Source organism: Callorhinus ursinus, unplaced genomic scaffold, assembly GCF_003265705.2.
Source record: "Callorhinus ursinus isolate GAN/ISIS: 27379988/994484 unplaced genomic scaffold, GSC_fseal_2.0 scaffold16, whole genome shotgun sequence".
Taxonomy (NCBI): Eukaryota; Metazoa; Chordata; class Mammalia; order Carnivora; family Otariidae; genus Callorhinus; species Callorhinus ursinus.
The window spans coordinates 10,964,976-10,982,491 of NW_027397078.1; the positions used below are offsets into that span (position 1 = coordinate 10,964,976).

A 17,516-nucleotide genomic window follows, 5' to 3' on the forward strand; every position below is an offset into this window, starting at 1 on the left:
TCTGCATGGAGCACTGGGTGTTATGCACAAACAATGAATCATGGAACCCTACATCAAAAACTAATGATGTAATATATGGTGATTAACATAATAATAAAAAATATATATATCTACTATTAAAGAAATAGAAATGATTTAATACTAGGAACCAAATAAAGATACTGTATCAGATTAGAAAAATAGTTATTGAGAAATTCCTTATAAGTCCTCAGACTCTGCAATTAGAAGGGCAGTCATTTATTAAAATTCCATTTTCTTCTTCATTGCCCTGAAATTGTAAACCCCACCTTGACAGTGTTTTGTGGGAAAAGAGCTGGGTGAAGAAATAAACAAACTTTGATACTCATCCCCACTCTATTAATACACATCCTAACCTCTTAGTGTTCTAATTTCCACTATTTCTAAAATCTAAAATCAACTGCCTCTCTTACATAATAGGTATATTTTGAGACCTTGAAGGACTATTCCCTAGGAGTAAATGGGACCCAAAAATAGATCAGCTCTCACAGGGAGAAAGGCTCCAGTTTTGAAATCAGCTCAATCTCTGATTTGATTAAGATAATCTTGAATATTTAGTGGTCTTATTTTATCTCCCTCCTGGAAGTAAAACAGACATTCTCAATCGATACATACTGTTACACAGAGTCTCACTAACTTTTATAATTTTTTAAATACTTTGTCCATCAGTCAAAAGTTATCAGGTTTATGAGAAAACAAGATATGACCAAAACCAAGAGAAACAAACAAACAGAAAATCAGTCCCATAAGGGACTCAGATAATACAATTATCATTCATAGACTTTTAAATAATTACAAATAATTTATCTAAGAAATTACAAGAAAAGGGTGAAGGTCAGCAGAGAGTCAGAAACATAACAAAAGCGAAATGAAAAATCTAAAACTGAAAAACACAACTGAACTTATGAATTAAAAAAATGTGCTTAACAGCAAATTAAACATAGTCAAAGGTAAGATTAGTGAAGTGAAAGATCAGAAAAAAATATACAAAACGAATTCAGAGATATAAAGGGATAAAATACGGAAAAGAGTATAAGAGATACACGAAAGCTATCAAATAAAACTAAGATACATATTTGGAGTATCTGAAGTAGAGAGAGGGGAAAAAGCAATATGTGAAGAGATATTATCTGAGCAATATTCAAATATGACAAAAGATATTAACAGATGCAGACTTAAGACATTCTAGATACCCCAACATGGACAAATATAAAGAAAATCAGACATAGGCTAGACGTGTTATAGAAAGTGTGTAAATTCAACAGAAAAGGGGAAAATATTAAAAGCAGACAATGAAAACTATTGTTACAGTTGATTCTTGGACAGCACAACTTTAAACAGTGTGGGTTCACTTATATGTGGCTTTTTCCCAATATATTGTTAAAATTTTTGGAGATTTGTGACAATTTGAAAAAACTCACAGATGAACTGCACAGCCGAGAAATAATAAAAAAAAAATCAAGAAAAAGTTAGGTATGTCATGAAGGCATAAAATATATGCAGACACTAGTCTGTCTTATCATTCAATATCATAAAATACATACAAATATATCATAAACAGTTAAAATTTATCAAAATTTATGCAAAGACTTACAGACCATACATGGCACTATTTGCAGTTGAGAAAAATGTGAACAAATGTAAAAATGCAGTACTAAATCATGACTGCATAAAATTATCTGTAGTATAAACGGTACTAATGTAGTAATTTTGTAGTCACCTCCTGTTGCTATTGTGCTGAGCTCAAGTGTTGCAAGTATCTACTTAGGATGCCAGGTGACACTAATCATCTCTGCACGAACAGTTCATCTCTACAGTAAACTGTGTATCACAATAAAAAGTGATCCCTCATGGTTCTCATATTTGTTGGTTTAGTGCAATACCTCAAACTTCAAACGACATCATTGGACCCATACGAAGTACTACTAGTGATGCTGGAAGTGCTCCCAAGAAGTAGAGAAAAGTCATGGCATCATAAGGAAAAGACGAACTGCTTGATAGGCACCACAAATTGAGGTCTGAAGCTGTGGTTAGCCACCAATTCAAGATATATAAATCCAGTGGAAGGACCATTATAAAAAAGAAAAAGAAACTCATGAAGCCGTTGCTGCAGTTACAACCAGCAGGTGCGAAAACCTTGCACTTTTCACAAAATACCTATCTCATATTGAAAAGGCAGTTTTTATATAGGTGCAAGACTGCTGTAAGAAAGGCAAAGCCTATAGACTCTAATGATTTGGGGGGCAAATGACATCAGTATATGACAACCTAAAGCAAAAGAAAGGTGAAGGATCTAAAGTTGGAGAATTTAATGCCAGCAAAGGATGGTTTGATAATTTTAGAAAGAGGTTTGCCTTAAGAAAAAAAAAAAAAAGGCCAAGATAATGGGAGAAGCAGTTCTGGCCAACTAAGAGGCAGCAGATGAGTTCTCAGACACCACTTACAAACTCACTGAGGAGAAAGGAAATCTGCTTGAACGAGTTTTTAATGCAGATGAAAGTGCCCTATTTTGGGGAAAAAAATATGCCACGAAGGACATTTGTTAGTAATGAAAAGAAATGAGCACTAGGATTTAAGGCAGGAAAGACTAGGCTGACTGTACTGTTTTGTGCAAATGCAGCTGGGTTTATGAACAGGACTGCCCTTATCTATAAAGCTGCTAACCCCCAAACCTTGAAGGGAAAAGATAAACATAAGCTGCTAGTGTTTTGGTTGTATAACAAGAAGGCCTGAATAATGAGAACCCTTCTTCTAAATTGGCTTCATCCATGCTTTGTCCCTGAAGTCAGGAAATACCTTGCCAGTAAGGGACTGCCTCTTAAAGTTCTTTGGATAGTGGACAATGCCCCTGGCTACCCAGAATCCCATGAGTTCAACACCGAGGGCATTGAAGTGGTCTATTTGCCCCTAAACATAATGTCTCTGATCCAGCCTCTAGATCAGAGTGTCATAGGGACATTTAAGGCTCATTATGCATAGGACTCTACGGAATGGCTTGTCAGCATTATGGAAGAGAACCCTGATAGAGAAAACATGAAAGCATGGGAGAACCACACCACTGAAGATGCCATCACTGTTAGAAGAAAAGCCATGAAAACCATCAAGCCCCAAACAATAAATTCCTGCTGGAGAAAACTGTGTCCAGATGTTGTGCATGACTTCCCAGGATTTATACAGAGCCAGTCAAGGGAATCATGAAAGAGACTGTGGCTATGGCAAAAGGGGGGGGGGTAAAGGGTTTCAAGGTATGAATCTTGGAGAAGTTCAAGAGCTGACAGACACCATATCACAGGAATTAAGAGAAGATGACTTGATGGAGATGAGTGCTTCTGAACCAGTCCAGGTGATGAAGAAGAAGATTTGGAAGAAGTGGTGCCAGAAAACAAACTGACATTAGACAACTGGGCAGAAAAGTCTTGATTATTCAGTATGGCTTTTGGCTTCTTTAACAACATGGACCCTTCTAAGACATGGGCGCTACAACTAAAGCAAATGGTGGAAGAAGGATTGGTACCATATAGAAATCTTTTTAGAGAAATGAAAAAGCAAAAAAGTCAGAAATTATGACGTATTTCTGTAAAGTTACACTGAGTGTGCCTGCCTCTCCTTCCTTCCCTTCCACCTCCTCTGCCTCTGCCACCCCTGAGACAGCAAGGCCCCCCCCTCCTCAGCCCACTCAACATGAAGAGGACAAGAATAAAGACTTTTATGATGATCCACTTCCACTTAACAAATAGTTAATAATCATCGTGCCATACAGTTAATAAACTTATATGTTCATACAGTTAACTTATCTGTTATGTATGTGTGTGTCTGTGTGGAAATCTAATAACTGTACAAGAAATGTAGGAGGTGCTTTTGTGTTGTCATCATCATCAATGCCTAAGTATTTACCATGTAGCACACTGTGTTCAAGACATGTACGGAAGTGGTTATACCTATCCTCACATAGACATAAGGTGAATGATCATCAATATATGATTAATAATGTACTAGTTCTCTTACTGTTTTCTAACTTTGCTTTCAAAGAATTACATTACCTTACATTAAGCTTCTCTCTCCTAGAGAAACTGCGTATCAGCCTATCATTACAGGTAAGTGGTTTTAAAAATGTAACAATGTTCCCAAAACTGTATTATTAATATAATACCATACACCATAAAAAATTTTTTATAACAATTCATGCATTCGTGTATAGGCTAGGCTACCATGAAGCAAGAGTATCAATTACATTAGACTACCAAAAAGCAATCATATTGCTGCTTCTTCATTATCAATGCATGAGTAGTCATATCTACAAATAAATGTGAATTTCTTTTTCACATTATCTTCTTATTTTTGAGGTCTAACGTTAATGATATATATAGTGTGTACTGTAATTTTTTAAAGATTTATTTTAGGGGCGCCTGGGTGGCTCAGTCATTAAGCGTCTGCCTTCGGCTCAGGTCGTGATCCCAGGGTCCTGGGATTGAGCCCCGCATCGGGCTCCCTGCTCAGCGGGAAGCCTGCTTCTCCCTCTCCCACTCCCCCTACTTGCGTTCCCTCTCTTGCCATATCTCTGTCAAATAAATAAATAAAATCTTAAAAAAAAAAGATTTATTTATTTTGGAGCGAGAGAGAGCACATGTGAGCAGGAGGAGGGGCAGAGGAAGAGAGAATCCTCAAGCCAACTCCCTGCTGAGTGTGGAGCCAGATGCGGGGCTAGATCTCAGGACCCTGAGATCATGACCTGAACTGAAATCAAGAGTTAGCTGCTCAACTGACTGAGCCACCCCAGTGCCCCTAACATCTGCAGTATTTTATATCATAGAAGACAATATTGGTATAGGTACTGACAGATGATTCATCCTGTAAACAGATAATGGAAACTTACAGTACTGATAAATACAATACAGTACTATAAGTGTATTTTCTCTTCCCTATGATTTTCTTAATAAAACTTTTTTTCTAGCTCTCTTTATTTTCAAAATACAGTATGTAATACCTGTAACATACACAATATGTGTTAATAAACTGTTTTTGTTATTGGTAAGCCTTCTGGTCAACAGAGGCTATTAAGTTTTCAGGGAGTCAAAAGTTATACATGGATTTTTTTACAATGTGTGTGTGTGTGGGGGGGGTCAGTGCCCCTAACCCACATTGTGCAAGGGTCAACAATACTTTCAAAAAAAACAACAGCATAGTGACATCTGATTTCTTAACAGAAACACTGGAAACCAAAAGCCAATGGAATGTCTTCAAGTGAGTGAAAATTTATACCCTCTAATCTAGAATTCAATAACCAGCAAAAACATGCTTGAAAAATAAGAGCAAAATAAAGCATTGCTAAGAAAAATGAAAACTGAAAGTATTTATCACTAGAACTCTACTAAAGGAAATACTGAAGGGTACCCTTTAGGCAGAAGGAAAATTATCCTAGAAGGAAACACAGAAATGTAACAATTAAAAATACAGAGCAACGGAAAGGGTAACAGTGCAGTAAATCTAAGTGAATATTGACTATAAAAGTAACAGTAATACCTTGTGGGATGAAGTATGTTAGTCTGAATGTCTGTCCCCCTCGTAATTCCTGTTCAAACGTAATTCCAATGTGATGACATTTGGAGGAGGAGCCTTTGGCAGGTGACTGTTGCCCTTATAAAGAGACCCCAGAGAGCTCCCTTTCCCCTTTCACGGTGTGAGGACATAATGAGAACACAGCTGTCTATGAACCAAGAAGCAGGCCCTCAGTAAAATAAAGTCAGCAGACAACATAACTGCAGAAACTTGATTTTGGACTCCCCAGTTTCCAAGACTCTGAGAAATAAGTTTCTGTTGTTTATAAGCCACCCAGTCTATGTTATTCTGTTACAGCCATCTGAACAGACTAAGACCAAGTGTATATTTGTGTGTATCTCTTTAAGGATAAATACATAGGTATGTATATGTGTAAGGATAGATATATGGATATTTCAAATGTACAACAGCACTAGAAGGGGAGTATGGGGAGTTAAAGGATTTTAAGATTCTGGTATTGTCGGGCACCTGGGTGGCTCAGTTGGTTAAGCGACTGCCTTCGGCTCAGGTCATGATCCTGGAGTCCCGGGATCGAGTCCCACATCGGGCTCCCTGCTCAGCGGGGAGTCTGCTTCTCCCTCTGACTCCCCCCTCTCATGTGCTCTCTCTCTCTCTCATTCTCTCTTTCAAATAAATAAATAAATCTTAAAAAAAAAGATTCTGGTATTGTCTTAGAAGCACCAAAAGTACTAATTTATATTAGATTTTAGTAAGTCAAGAATGTATGTTGTAATTTCTAGAGTTATCATTAGATGAGTGATAAAAAAAAAAGTTTAAATAATAGAGAAGAGAAATAGAAAAAATACTTAGACAACTGAAATGAAGGCAAATAAACAGAAAAAAAGAATGGAACAGATGGGACGGAGTAAATAGGTGATAGATTTTAAGTAAAATATATGAGTAATTCTGTTGGTACAAGTGAAATAAATACCTCAATGACAATTGTTGGACAGGATTTAACACACACAAGCATAATTACATGCTCCTCACAAGAGATACACCTTAAATATAAGGAAACAGAATGGTTGAAAATAAAAGGATAAACATACACTAAAAGAAACACACACACACAAAAAATGGTGTTGCAGCTGTAACAACAAAGTAAACTTTAAAGAAAAAATCAGAACTAGAGTTCAGGATGGAGTTTTCATAATGAAAAAGGTTTCTTCACACCCACAAAATATCACAATCCAAAATATTTAAGCACTCAAGACTATCACTTCAACATATATAAATCCAGGATTATCAGAACTAAAAGGATCAATAGAAAATCCACCGTTAGTGAGAGAGTTTAGTATATACCTCACTCAATATCAGACACAATACAGAGATGAAATGATCAGCAAGGAAATGGGAGATTTGGACAACACAATTAACAAACATCATTAACAGACATATCTAGGATATTCAAATAAACAACTGCAGAATTCTTTTTTTCAAGGGTATAGGAAACATTTAACAAAACTGACCATTTCCTGGGCCAAATTTCAAAGACTGAAATCAGACAGAGTATGTTCTCTGGCTATAATGGAATTAAGCTAGAAATCAAAATCAAAAAGAGATACAGAAAATCCCCTGAAATTAGAAGTGAAAAACAACTATAAAGAACTTGTAGTTAAAGATGATGGAAATTAGACAACAGAATGAAATAAATGTCTTAAAAATGATTGACATAAAAATGTACGGGATGCAGCCAAAGCAGTGAAAACTGGAAAATTTATATCCTTAAATGTATATGTTAGAGAAAAGAAAGGCTACAAAATCAAGTATCTAAACATCTGAATCAAAAAAAATCATTAATAAAAAAAGCAGAATGAGATATAAAATATGGAACCAAGATGTACTAAAAGGATGAGAATATATCCATTCAAATACCAGGAACTGTAGAAACTGGAAAAGTTTGTCATCGCAGTTTTAAAGTTACTTGAGGAGTTGGGATTCAAATATCAGTCCAGAGCAAAAGTCATAGAGAGGATTCCATATGGAGACACAAGGATATAATGTGTATTCACCTAAAAGTCATCAAATCCCCACAGGAAAAAGCTGAATGACAGTGTTCTCAAGTAAACTTCTCATAGATGGGCCATGCTTTAAAATGACTTTTCTTAAACATATTAATTATACTCACAGTTTTTAAAATTAAATATCCATGATGCAAAAAAAAATCATTCGTGAAAAATAAATCCAAAGATAGTAAAAAGAAGGAAATAAAGAAGGCAGAAAGCAATAAAATTAAAAACAAATATGCAATATTGCAAAAAGACACAAGTATTACAAAATAAGAAATAAAACAGTCATTCTTCACAGATGACATGATTGTATATAAATTTATTTATAAATAAAGGCTCCACAAAAACTATTATAAATAAGAAGTAAATTCAACAAGATTGCTGAATACAAGGTCAGAGTACCCAAATCAATTGCATTTCCACATACCAACAATTAGAAAATAAAATTTCAGAAAGATTCTATCTGTAATAACATAAAAACCAAATACTTGGACTAAATCTAATAATGTGTTAAGACTTGTACCACAAGACTATAAAATACTGAAAGAAGGGGCGCCTGGGTGGCTCAGTTGTTTAGCGTCTGCCTTCAGCTCAGGTCATGATCCCAGGGTCCTGGGATCGAGCCCCACATCGGGCTCCCTGCTCCACAGGAAGCCTGCTTCTCCCTCTCCCACTCCCCCTGCTTGTGTTCCCTCTCTTGCTGTGTCTCTCTCTGTCAAATAAATAAATAAAATCTTTTTAAAAAATACTGAAAGAAATTAAAAGCAAATAAATGGAAAGGCCATAGTGTTTATGTATTGAGAGACTAAGTTTTGAAAGATGTCAATACTCCCCAAAAGTCTCTATTGATATAATACAATCCCTATAAAAAATGCCAGTAGGGTTTATTTTGTGGAAATTGTTAAGCTGATTCTTAAAATTCATATAAAAATACCAGGGGCCAATAATAGCCAAGGCAATGTGAACAAAAAGAACAGGTTGCAAGTCTACTGGATATAAAATTTTAATATAAAACTACAATAATCAAAATACTGTGGCACTGGGCGCCTGGGTGGCTCAGTTGGTTAAGCGACTGCCTTCGGCTCGGGTCATGATCCTGGAGTCCCGGGATCGAGTCCCGCATCGGGCTCCCTGCTTGGCGGGGAGTCTGCTTCTCCCTCTGACCCTCTTCCCTCTCGTGCTCTCTATCTCTCATTCTCTCTCTCTCAAATAAATAAATAAAATCTTTAAAAAAAAAAAAAACTGTGGCACTGGCACAATGTCAGACACCTTTTAGAGCAGGCATAAATAATACTTGGTTTGTGAAAGTGACACTGTGGATCAGTGAAAAAGTGATGGTCATTTTAATTAATGGTCCTGGGTCATGCGCATATATTTATTCAAATAGAAAAATAAATCCCTAACTCACAGCATACACAAAAATCAGTTCCAGGTAGACTGTATGTCTAAAGGTAAAAGTCGACCCAATAACAATACAGAAAATTGCATAGGAGAATATTTTCATGATTTGGGAGTTAGGGGAAGTTTTCTTTAACAGGATACAGAACCCGCCCTCCACCCCCCACCCCAACAAACAGGAAAAGATAAACAAAATAAGTTACTAAAAATTAGAGATTTCTGTTCGTCAAATGACACATTAAGAGAATGAAAAGGCAAGTCAGGAAAGGTATCTGTAACAGAAAGAACCAACACTGTTTGTATGCAGAATATATAAAGAGCTTCTACAAGTGAGTTAGTAAAAGACAAGAGAAAAATAATCAAGAGACTTGAACTAGCACTTCACAAAAAGGGATGTTTAAATGGTCAGTAAATATCTGAAGATATTCTCCTTAGTAATAAAAATGTAAATCTACCACCCACCCAACAAAATTATAAAAACAAAAAAGTAAAAATGTAAATAACCACCACGCGGGTGCATCGCTAGCGAGAGGGTAACACGGCACAACCACTTTGGAAAGCTATCTGGCATCATCCTTCTACTGAAATTGAACACGTACATATTCTGTGACACAGCCATTTTAGTCCTATGTATATACCCAATAGAAATGCATACCTGTGCGGACCAAGAGACAAGTACAAGAATCTTTATAATACCGTTAGTTGTAAGAGGTAAAAAGTGAAAACATCCCAAATATCCATGAATTAGAATAGTATATGAATTCATGTCTATTTATAAAATGTAATATTGTAAAAGAGTAAAAATGAATATATGACAAATACGGGCAACAAAATACATTAATCTCACAAGTATCATGTTAACAAAAAGAAGTTATAAACAAACAAATACACACCATGTCACTGAATTTATATAAAGTATAAAGAAGTCAAAGCTAATCTATGGTGTTAGCAGGATAGTGTTTCTTTTGGGGAGATAAAAAGGGAGCAGTGACTGGGAGGAGGAACGGGAAAGGCTCCTGGAATATTAGTAATGTTCTAGTTCTTCACTTTAGTGATAATTGTACAGAAATTGTGATAATTCCCTAAGCTCTATGGTGCGTCTCAAGCAGGGACAACTTTTGCTCCTCAGGTGACATTTAGCAACATCTGCAGGAATTTTTCATTGTCACAACTGGAAGGTAGAGAAGAGGTACAGGCATCCAGCAGGTAGAGGCCAGAAATACTGCTAAACATCCTATGATGCACTGCATGCTCTCTCACTCCCCAACAGAGAGTCACCCAAGATATCAGTAATGCAGAGACTGAGAAATTCTGCTGTGTACTTGTTACTTGCGTTCTTTTGTGTATGTAAGTTAACTTGAATAAAAGAAACCGAAAAGGCCATTTGTATATGTGTCAAAAAAAAAAAAAAAACAAAAAACAAGGATGTTAGTCTCTTACCGAAGTTTTTCTATTTCTATTTCTTTGCTTCTCGTTGATTTTTTAAAATTTGATTTTAAATTTTAAAATTTAACCAACAACTGAGAGGGAGAAATGCTCCTGCAAAACTGTGTAGAAACAAAACTAAAATTGAGGAAATTCTGCCCATTAATTTATTATTTCCTTGGTGACTTATTTTCTGACTCTATTGGAAGAGCCTTCATATCCAACTCTGAAATGCCAAATTAAGGGGAGTAGAATCGGAGAAAGCTATTATGACACACTCAGGCAAGCTATCTAAGTGTCCAGGATTGAAAACAGCAACTTGTACATTACTTACTTGACTCACGGATGTATCATGTTACTTTTAACCAGAAAGCAAAGTGCATTATTGATAGTTTTTCCAAACAGGCAGATGGAGAAATAGCCAATGGAAATTGATTTCATGAGAAAATAAGAAGATATCCAAATTACTTTTGCATCCTAATTTGCAGATGATTAAATTCCACTTAGGAAACGAATACAGATTTTGGACTTCTGGGGAAGTCCTTAGGAGGACCTAAGCTCACCTTGTCCCACAGATACAAGTAGCTAACACCCACATTAGTGTATGTAACCCAGAGAATGACCCAAAGACTGGCAGAACAGACTCTCCACAGCTAAATGTAGATAAGAGGACACATCAAAGAGGGTAGGAAGGGCGGAGATGCAGTTGGGAGGTAAACGGACCCACAGGACTGCCCCTGGGAGAGAGGGATACCAAGGGCGTGGAGAGGGGAGACAAAGAGAAGAGGAGTTCCCCACTCCAGGCACCCCAGGCATGGAGGACCTGCACCAGGAAGACAAATCCCCATAATATTTGGCTTTGAAAACCAGAGGGACCTAATTTTGTGAGTTCTTAGAATTGGTGGGGCTTAACACCTGGGACTTTAAGACTCAGAGGGCTTGGCTCTGGGACAGCCAGGAGGGCAAAAGGAAACTGAGTCTCCATCCTTAGATAGACAGCACCCCCAAGAGCCCCACTGAGATACAGCACAGAAGCAGCAGTTTGAAAAATGCCTGGGGATATACGGGAGGGGGATTTGTTTCCTAATCTCAGAGCAATGTGCTAGAAGGGCAGGGATGATCGGGAGACTTCAAGAACAAAAGGGTTGGCAGGCACCATTTCCCTCTCCCCCCCACCAACCTAGACTCACGAACACCTACAAGAATCAACTTGCTAACAGTGTGCCACGCCCTTTCATTCTCCTGTGAACCTGCCCCCTCCAATAAGCTTTTGACCAGAGCCCATCCAAAGTGGTGCTGTAAGACTGGCACTGTGCCAGCAGCCCCCAACAGAGGCCAGCACCACTACAAAGTGACTCCTGCGCCAGGGAGAGGGGAAGATAACCACACACACCAGTCCCACTGCAGCCCCAACAGTGGGCTGGGGGCAGACACCTGGTCTGACTGCAGAGCCTGCTCGCCACCAAAAGCAAGGGAGACAACACAGGGAGAGTGTCCTGCATTTCAGGGCTACTGCACTTCTGACAAATGCCTGGTCTGACTCACTTCAAGCCCAAGATGGCCCCAGACTGGCCCACTAACACCACAGGGACCAAACCCTGCCCACAACAGGCAAAGAGAGCCATTGCAAACAACTTGACTAAAGGCAAAAGCGGCTCAGTTGCAACAGTAGGGTGTACACAACCCACATAGGAGACAACCCTGAAACACCAGATTCTGGTGAAGAGGGGACATTACACGGCAGGGTACTAGAGTATTTCTTCTTCCTAAGGCTATTACTTTCAAGAGCAGGAGATGTAGGGGTGCCCAGCTGGCTCAGCTGGTAGAGCATGTGACTTCCAATCTTTGGGGTTACGAGTTCAAGCTCCGCCTTGGGCATGGAGCCTACTTAAAGAAAAAAAAAAAAAGAGCAGGAGATGTAGCTGACTTTCCTAACACAGAAAGAGACATAGAGAGTTAGACAAAATGAGGAGACAGAGGACAGTCCCAAATGAGAAAACAGTGCAAAATCATAGCAAGAGAGCTTAATGAAATGGAGATAAATAATATGCCTGATAGAGAATTTAAAGTAATGGTCATAAATATCCTCACTGGATTTGAGAGAGTGGAGGGCCATAGTGAGATTCCTAACAAACCGATAGAAAACATAAAAAAAAGAACCCATCAGAGATGAAGAATCCAATAAGTGAAGTTAAAAATACACTAGAGGGTAGAGTATACTAGAAGAAGCAGAAGAATGGAGGACAGAGTAGTAGAAAGCAATCAAGCTGAACAGGAGAGAGAAAAAAAAAAACAATAAAAAATGAAAAACAGACTTAGGGAACTCAGTGACACCATTAAGCATAGTAACATTCACATTATAGGGACCCCAGAAGGAGAAGAGACAGAAAAGGGGACAGAAAATTTATTTGAAGAAATAAGAGCTGAAAACTTCCAAATCTGGTGAACAAAACAAAATTCCAGATCCAGGAAGGAGAGAAAGCCCACAACAAAATCAATCCAAGGAAATCCACACCCAGACATGCAGTAATTAAAATGGCACAAAGTAATGATAAAGAGAGAATTTCAAAAGCAGCAAGAGAAAACAAAATAGTTACATAAAAGGGAAACCCCATAAGGCTATCAGCTGATTTTTTTAGCAGCAACATTGTAGGCCAGAAGAGAGTGGCATGATATAGTCAAAGTGCTGAATGGAAAAAAAAAAAACAAAACCTGCAGACAAGAACACTCTATCCAGCAAGGCTATATCATTCACAATAGGAGAGATAAAGAGTATCTGAGACAAACAAAAATTAAAGGAATTCATGGCCCCTAAACCAGCCCTACAAGAAATGTTAAAGGGGACCCTGAATGGAAAAGAAAGACCATAAGCAGGAGTAGGAAAAGTAGGAAGTGCAACAGCAGTAAAATTAAGCATATCTATAAAAATCAGTCACAGGAATCACAAAATAATAGAATGTCAAGTATGACAATACATACTTAAAATACCGGGGGGGGTGGCAAAGAATGGGTTCAACCCTGAGTGACCATCAACTTAATATAGACTGCTATATGCATAAGATGTTATATACAAACCTAACCACATGTTATATACATGTTATATACATATATACATGTTATATACATATATACATACATATGTATATGTGTATACATATACATATATAACACATGTTATATACAAACGTAACCACAAATCAAAAACCAGTAATACATATGCAAAAAATAAGGAGAAAGGAATCCCAAGTATATCACTAAAGAAACCCAGCAAACTGTGATAGAGAAAGAAAAGGAACAAAAAATGTCAAAAAAAACCCATAAAACAGGTAACAAAGTGGCAATAAATACATACCTATCAATAATTACTTTGAATGTAAGTGGACTAAACACTCCAATCAAAAGATATAGGGTGACAGAATTGATAAAAAAGGAAGACCCATCTATATGCTGCATACAAGAGACAGATTTCAAACCTAAAGACACAGGCAGATTGAAATTGAAGGGGTAGAAAGGCATTTATCATGCAAGTGGAAGTGAAAAGAAAGCCAAAGTGGCAATACTTACATCAGAGAAAATAAACTTTACGACAAAGACTGTAACAAGAGACAAAGAAGGACTCTATATGAATAATAAGGGAGAAAAATCCAACAAGAAGATGTAACAATCATAAGTATTTATGCTCCCAACATGGCATCACCCAAAATACATAAAACAGTTAATAACAAATATAAAGGAACTAATCAATAGTAACACAATTATAGTAGGAAACTTTAACGCTCTACTCACATCAGTGGACAGATCATCCAAACAGAAAATCAACAACAAAACAGTGGCTTTGAATGACCCATTGGACCAGATAGATTTAACAGATATACTTAGAAGTTCCATCCTAAATCAGAATACATGTCCTTTTCATGTGCACATGGAACATTCTCCAGAACAGACCACATATTAAGCCACAGAACAAGTCTCAACAAATTCAAAAAGACAGAAGTCATACCATGCATCTTTACTGACCACAACAATATGCAACTAGAAATCAACCACAAGAAAAAAATCTGGAAAGACCACAAATACATGGAGATTAAATGACAAGCTACTAATCAATGAATGGGTCAACCAAGAAATCCAAGAGAAAATTAAAAAATACATGAAGACAAATGAAAATGAAAACACAATGGTCCAAAATCTTTGGGATACAGCAAAAGCTGTTCAATGAGGGAAGTTTATAGCAATGTAGGCCTACCTCATGAAGCAAGAAAACTCTCAAATAAACAACATAACTTCACACCTAAAGGAGCTAGAAAAGAACAAACAAAACCCCAAACCAGCGGAAGGAAGGAAATAACAAAGATTAGAGCAGAAATAAATGAAAAGGAACTAAAAAACAACAGATCAATGAAACCAGGAGCTGGTTATTTGAAAAGAGCAACAAATACAATAAACCTCTAGCCAGACTGATTGAGAGAGAGAGAGAGAGAGAGAGAAGTCAAATAAAGTCAGAAATGAAAGAAAACAAACAAACACGACAGAAATACAAAAGGATTATAAGAAAATATAATGGAAAATTATATGCCAATAAACTGGACAGTCTAGACGAAATGGATAAATTCATAGAAACATATAACTCCCCAAAACTAAATCACGAAGAAACAAAAAATTTGAACAGATTATCAGCAATTGTAATTGAAAAAGTAGTCAAAAAACTCCCAATAAGCAAGAGTCCAGGACCAGATGGCTTCACAGACATTAAGAAGAATTAATACCTATTCTTCTCAAAGTACTCAAAAAATAGTAGAGGAAGGAAACCCTCCAGATTCATCCTATGAGGCCAGCTTTACCCTGGTACCAAAACAAGATAAAGATACTAAAAGAGAGAGAGAGAGAACACTATAGGCCAATATATCTGATGAGCATAGATGCAAAAATCCTCAACAAAATACTAACAAGCTGAATCCAACAATGCATTAAAGAACTCATTCACCATAATTAACTGGGATTTATTCCTGGGATGCAAGGGTGGTTCAATATTCACAAATCAATCAACATGATACATCACATAGAGAAAAGATAAAAACCATATGATCATTTCAATAGATGCAGAAAAATTTTGCCCCTCAGCTGCTAAGGAGAGCAGGCTGGATATTTCATACTCATCTTGCCAGTGACCCCAAACCTCTAAGGATGGCCTTGAGGAGTTGCCTGTGCTTCTGAGAAAACACGTGGAGTCCGGTGGGGCTAGAAGTGAAGAAAGCTCGTGGGTGGTTTTCAAATGTAGGAGACCTCATTCTGTGAAGCTTCCAATTTTACTGTTTTATAGTTTTCAAAACTAAAAAGACCACTCTCTGCCTCTATTTCGCTCGTGTTTACTCGCTCATGCTCATCACTGCCACCCCTGCCCTGCCCCCAGCCCCAGAATTCTACGAAGGCACTGCTGAGCCTGGGTTGGGCTAGATTTTAATTCCACTCTCTATCCTTAAATTTTAAACACCCCTTTCTTTTTTCCTTTCCCCACACCAAGCCCTTCAGTCATCAGATCTGGCTTTGCACATCAGGGCAAGAAACTCACGCGACTTTGGCACAGATAGTGCACTTCCAGCCGCCATCAAGGCCCGAGACCCGACACTCGCTGCACACTCTCAGGGAGCAGGCCGGGCACGGCTCTCCTCGGTCAAATATTAAGCCCAGGTTTCTCTGGCAGTGAACGCAGACTCTGTTGGTTTGTTGTTGAGTCTTCCCACTTCTACGTTTTGCTTCTAAGAGTTCATTTTTCAGCTTCCTAGAAGGAGAAAGGAAAAAAAAATCACTTAACAAAAAAAAAGAAAACAGGAGAGGAGCTCTCTTCATTGAAGGGTTATTTTCATTCGGAAGAAGATTTGAAAGAATCAGGTAGTCAGAGCCAGATACTTTCAGAAAACACAATTTCTCTCTCTTGAATCAACAATCCTTTGATATCAGTAGTTGAAAAAATAGCGCTTGTGTCTTAGCATTTGAATTTTGAAATCTTCCACTAGCAGTACGATTTTGCTCTCAGTACTTATTGCCATTCTATCCTAACTTCTCCAAGTGCTGAGTGCAGAGCCTGAAGCAGGGCTCGATCTCATGACCTGAGCCAAAATCAAGAGTCAGACACTTAACCAACTGAGCCACCCAGGCACCCCTCCAGTCCCTTCTTGAACACAACATTTCTATGTTCCAGAAAAAAACAAACATCCCAGAATCATTTCACACATCTCATATCATTTCCTTTTACATTTGTTGTACTGAGCTTTGTTATACCGGACTAGACTAGCATCTCCCCAAAAGCAGGAATGATGACTTTAGTTTCTTGAATATACTGCTCATGACCCAATTCTGTGCTAGATTATAAGGTACTTAAATGTTATAAACTATTTGTTACCTCTTTGGGGTCTTCAAAATAACTTGTGAAGTATTAAGTCATTCACGTTAAAGATAGTGAGCAGTCTACATAAGACCAGAAACTAGGTCTTCTAATTCCTAGCCTAATGAGAGATTTCTAAATGGGAATTTAAAAAGGGAGGAGTAAGGTTTCTAAAACCTTTGATTAATTGTATCCTCCATTCATCCAATGAACATTTCTCAAAAGTGTCTATTGTATGCCAGGCATTCTGGTATTCGGAGACAAGAATGAGTCAAAACAGGGTATCTGCTAAGAAATTCCCATTAGCCTCACGTTAGCCAAGAAGAGGACAAAGCACACAAGATGATTCATGTGTTACAACAGGCAGATATAGAGTGCTCTTAGGTCCTCATTCTTATCTACCAGAACACAAACAAGAACCCAAAACAAGTTTTCCTAATTCCTGATTTAGAGCTTACAAAGTACCCTTATGTCCTTTTTTTTCATGAACAACTGGCTTATGAAATTGAATGTAAGAAAAGTTCCAGACAATTTACTTTTGAAAACTTACAGAAGCTACAAGCTTTAAGATAACAGAATGAGTTCTCATTTGAAAACCACAATTGTATCATCTGGAGAATCACAACGGATGTTTGAACAACTCAGGGCACAAGAGACACAAAACACTACTTATTCGAAATCTACAACAACGCATGCAACAATGACAAAGAAACAAGGTAATTAAAATG

The 17,516-nt window shown here is 37.5% G+C and overlaps 1 protein-coding gene across 4 annotated transcripts in view; it reads right to left on the reverse strand.

Moving 5' to 3' along the window:
- The window catches only part of SYTL5 (synaptotagmin like 5), a 269,646-nt gene that overhangs the window by 114,858 nt on the left and 137,272 nt on the right, over positions 1 to 17,516 (reverse strand). For all 4 annotated transcript variants that reach the window (XM_073901928.1, XM_073901927.1, XM_025857705.2 and 1 more), the window contains one exon: positions 15,976 to 16,185. In XM_073901928.1, the coding sequence (XP_073758029.1) occupies positions 15,976 to 16,185 (210 nt within the window). The remainder of the gene's footprint in view (positions 1 to 15,975; positions 16,186 to 17,516) is intronic.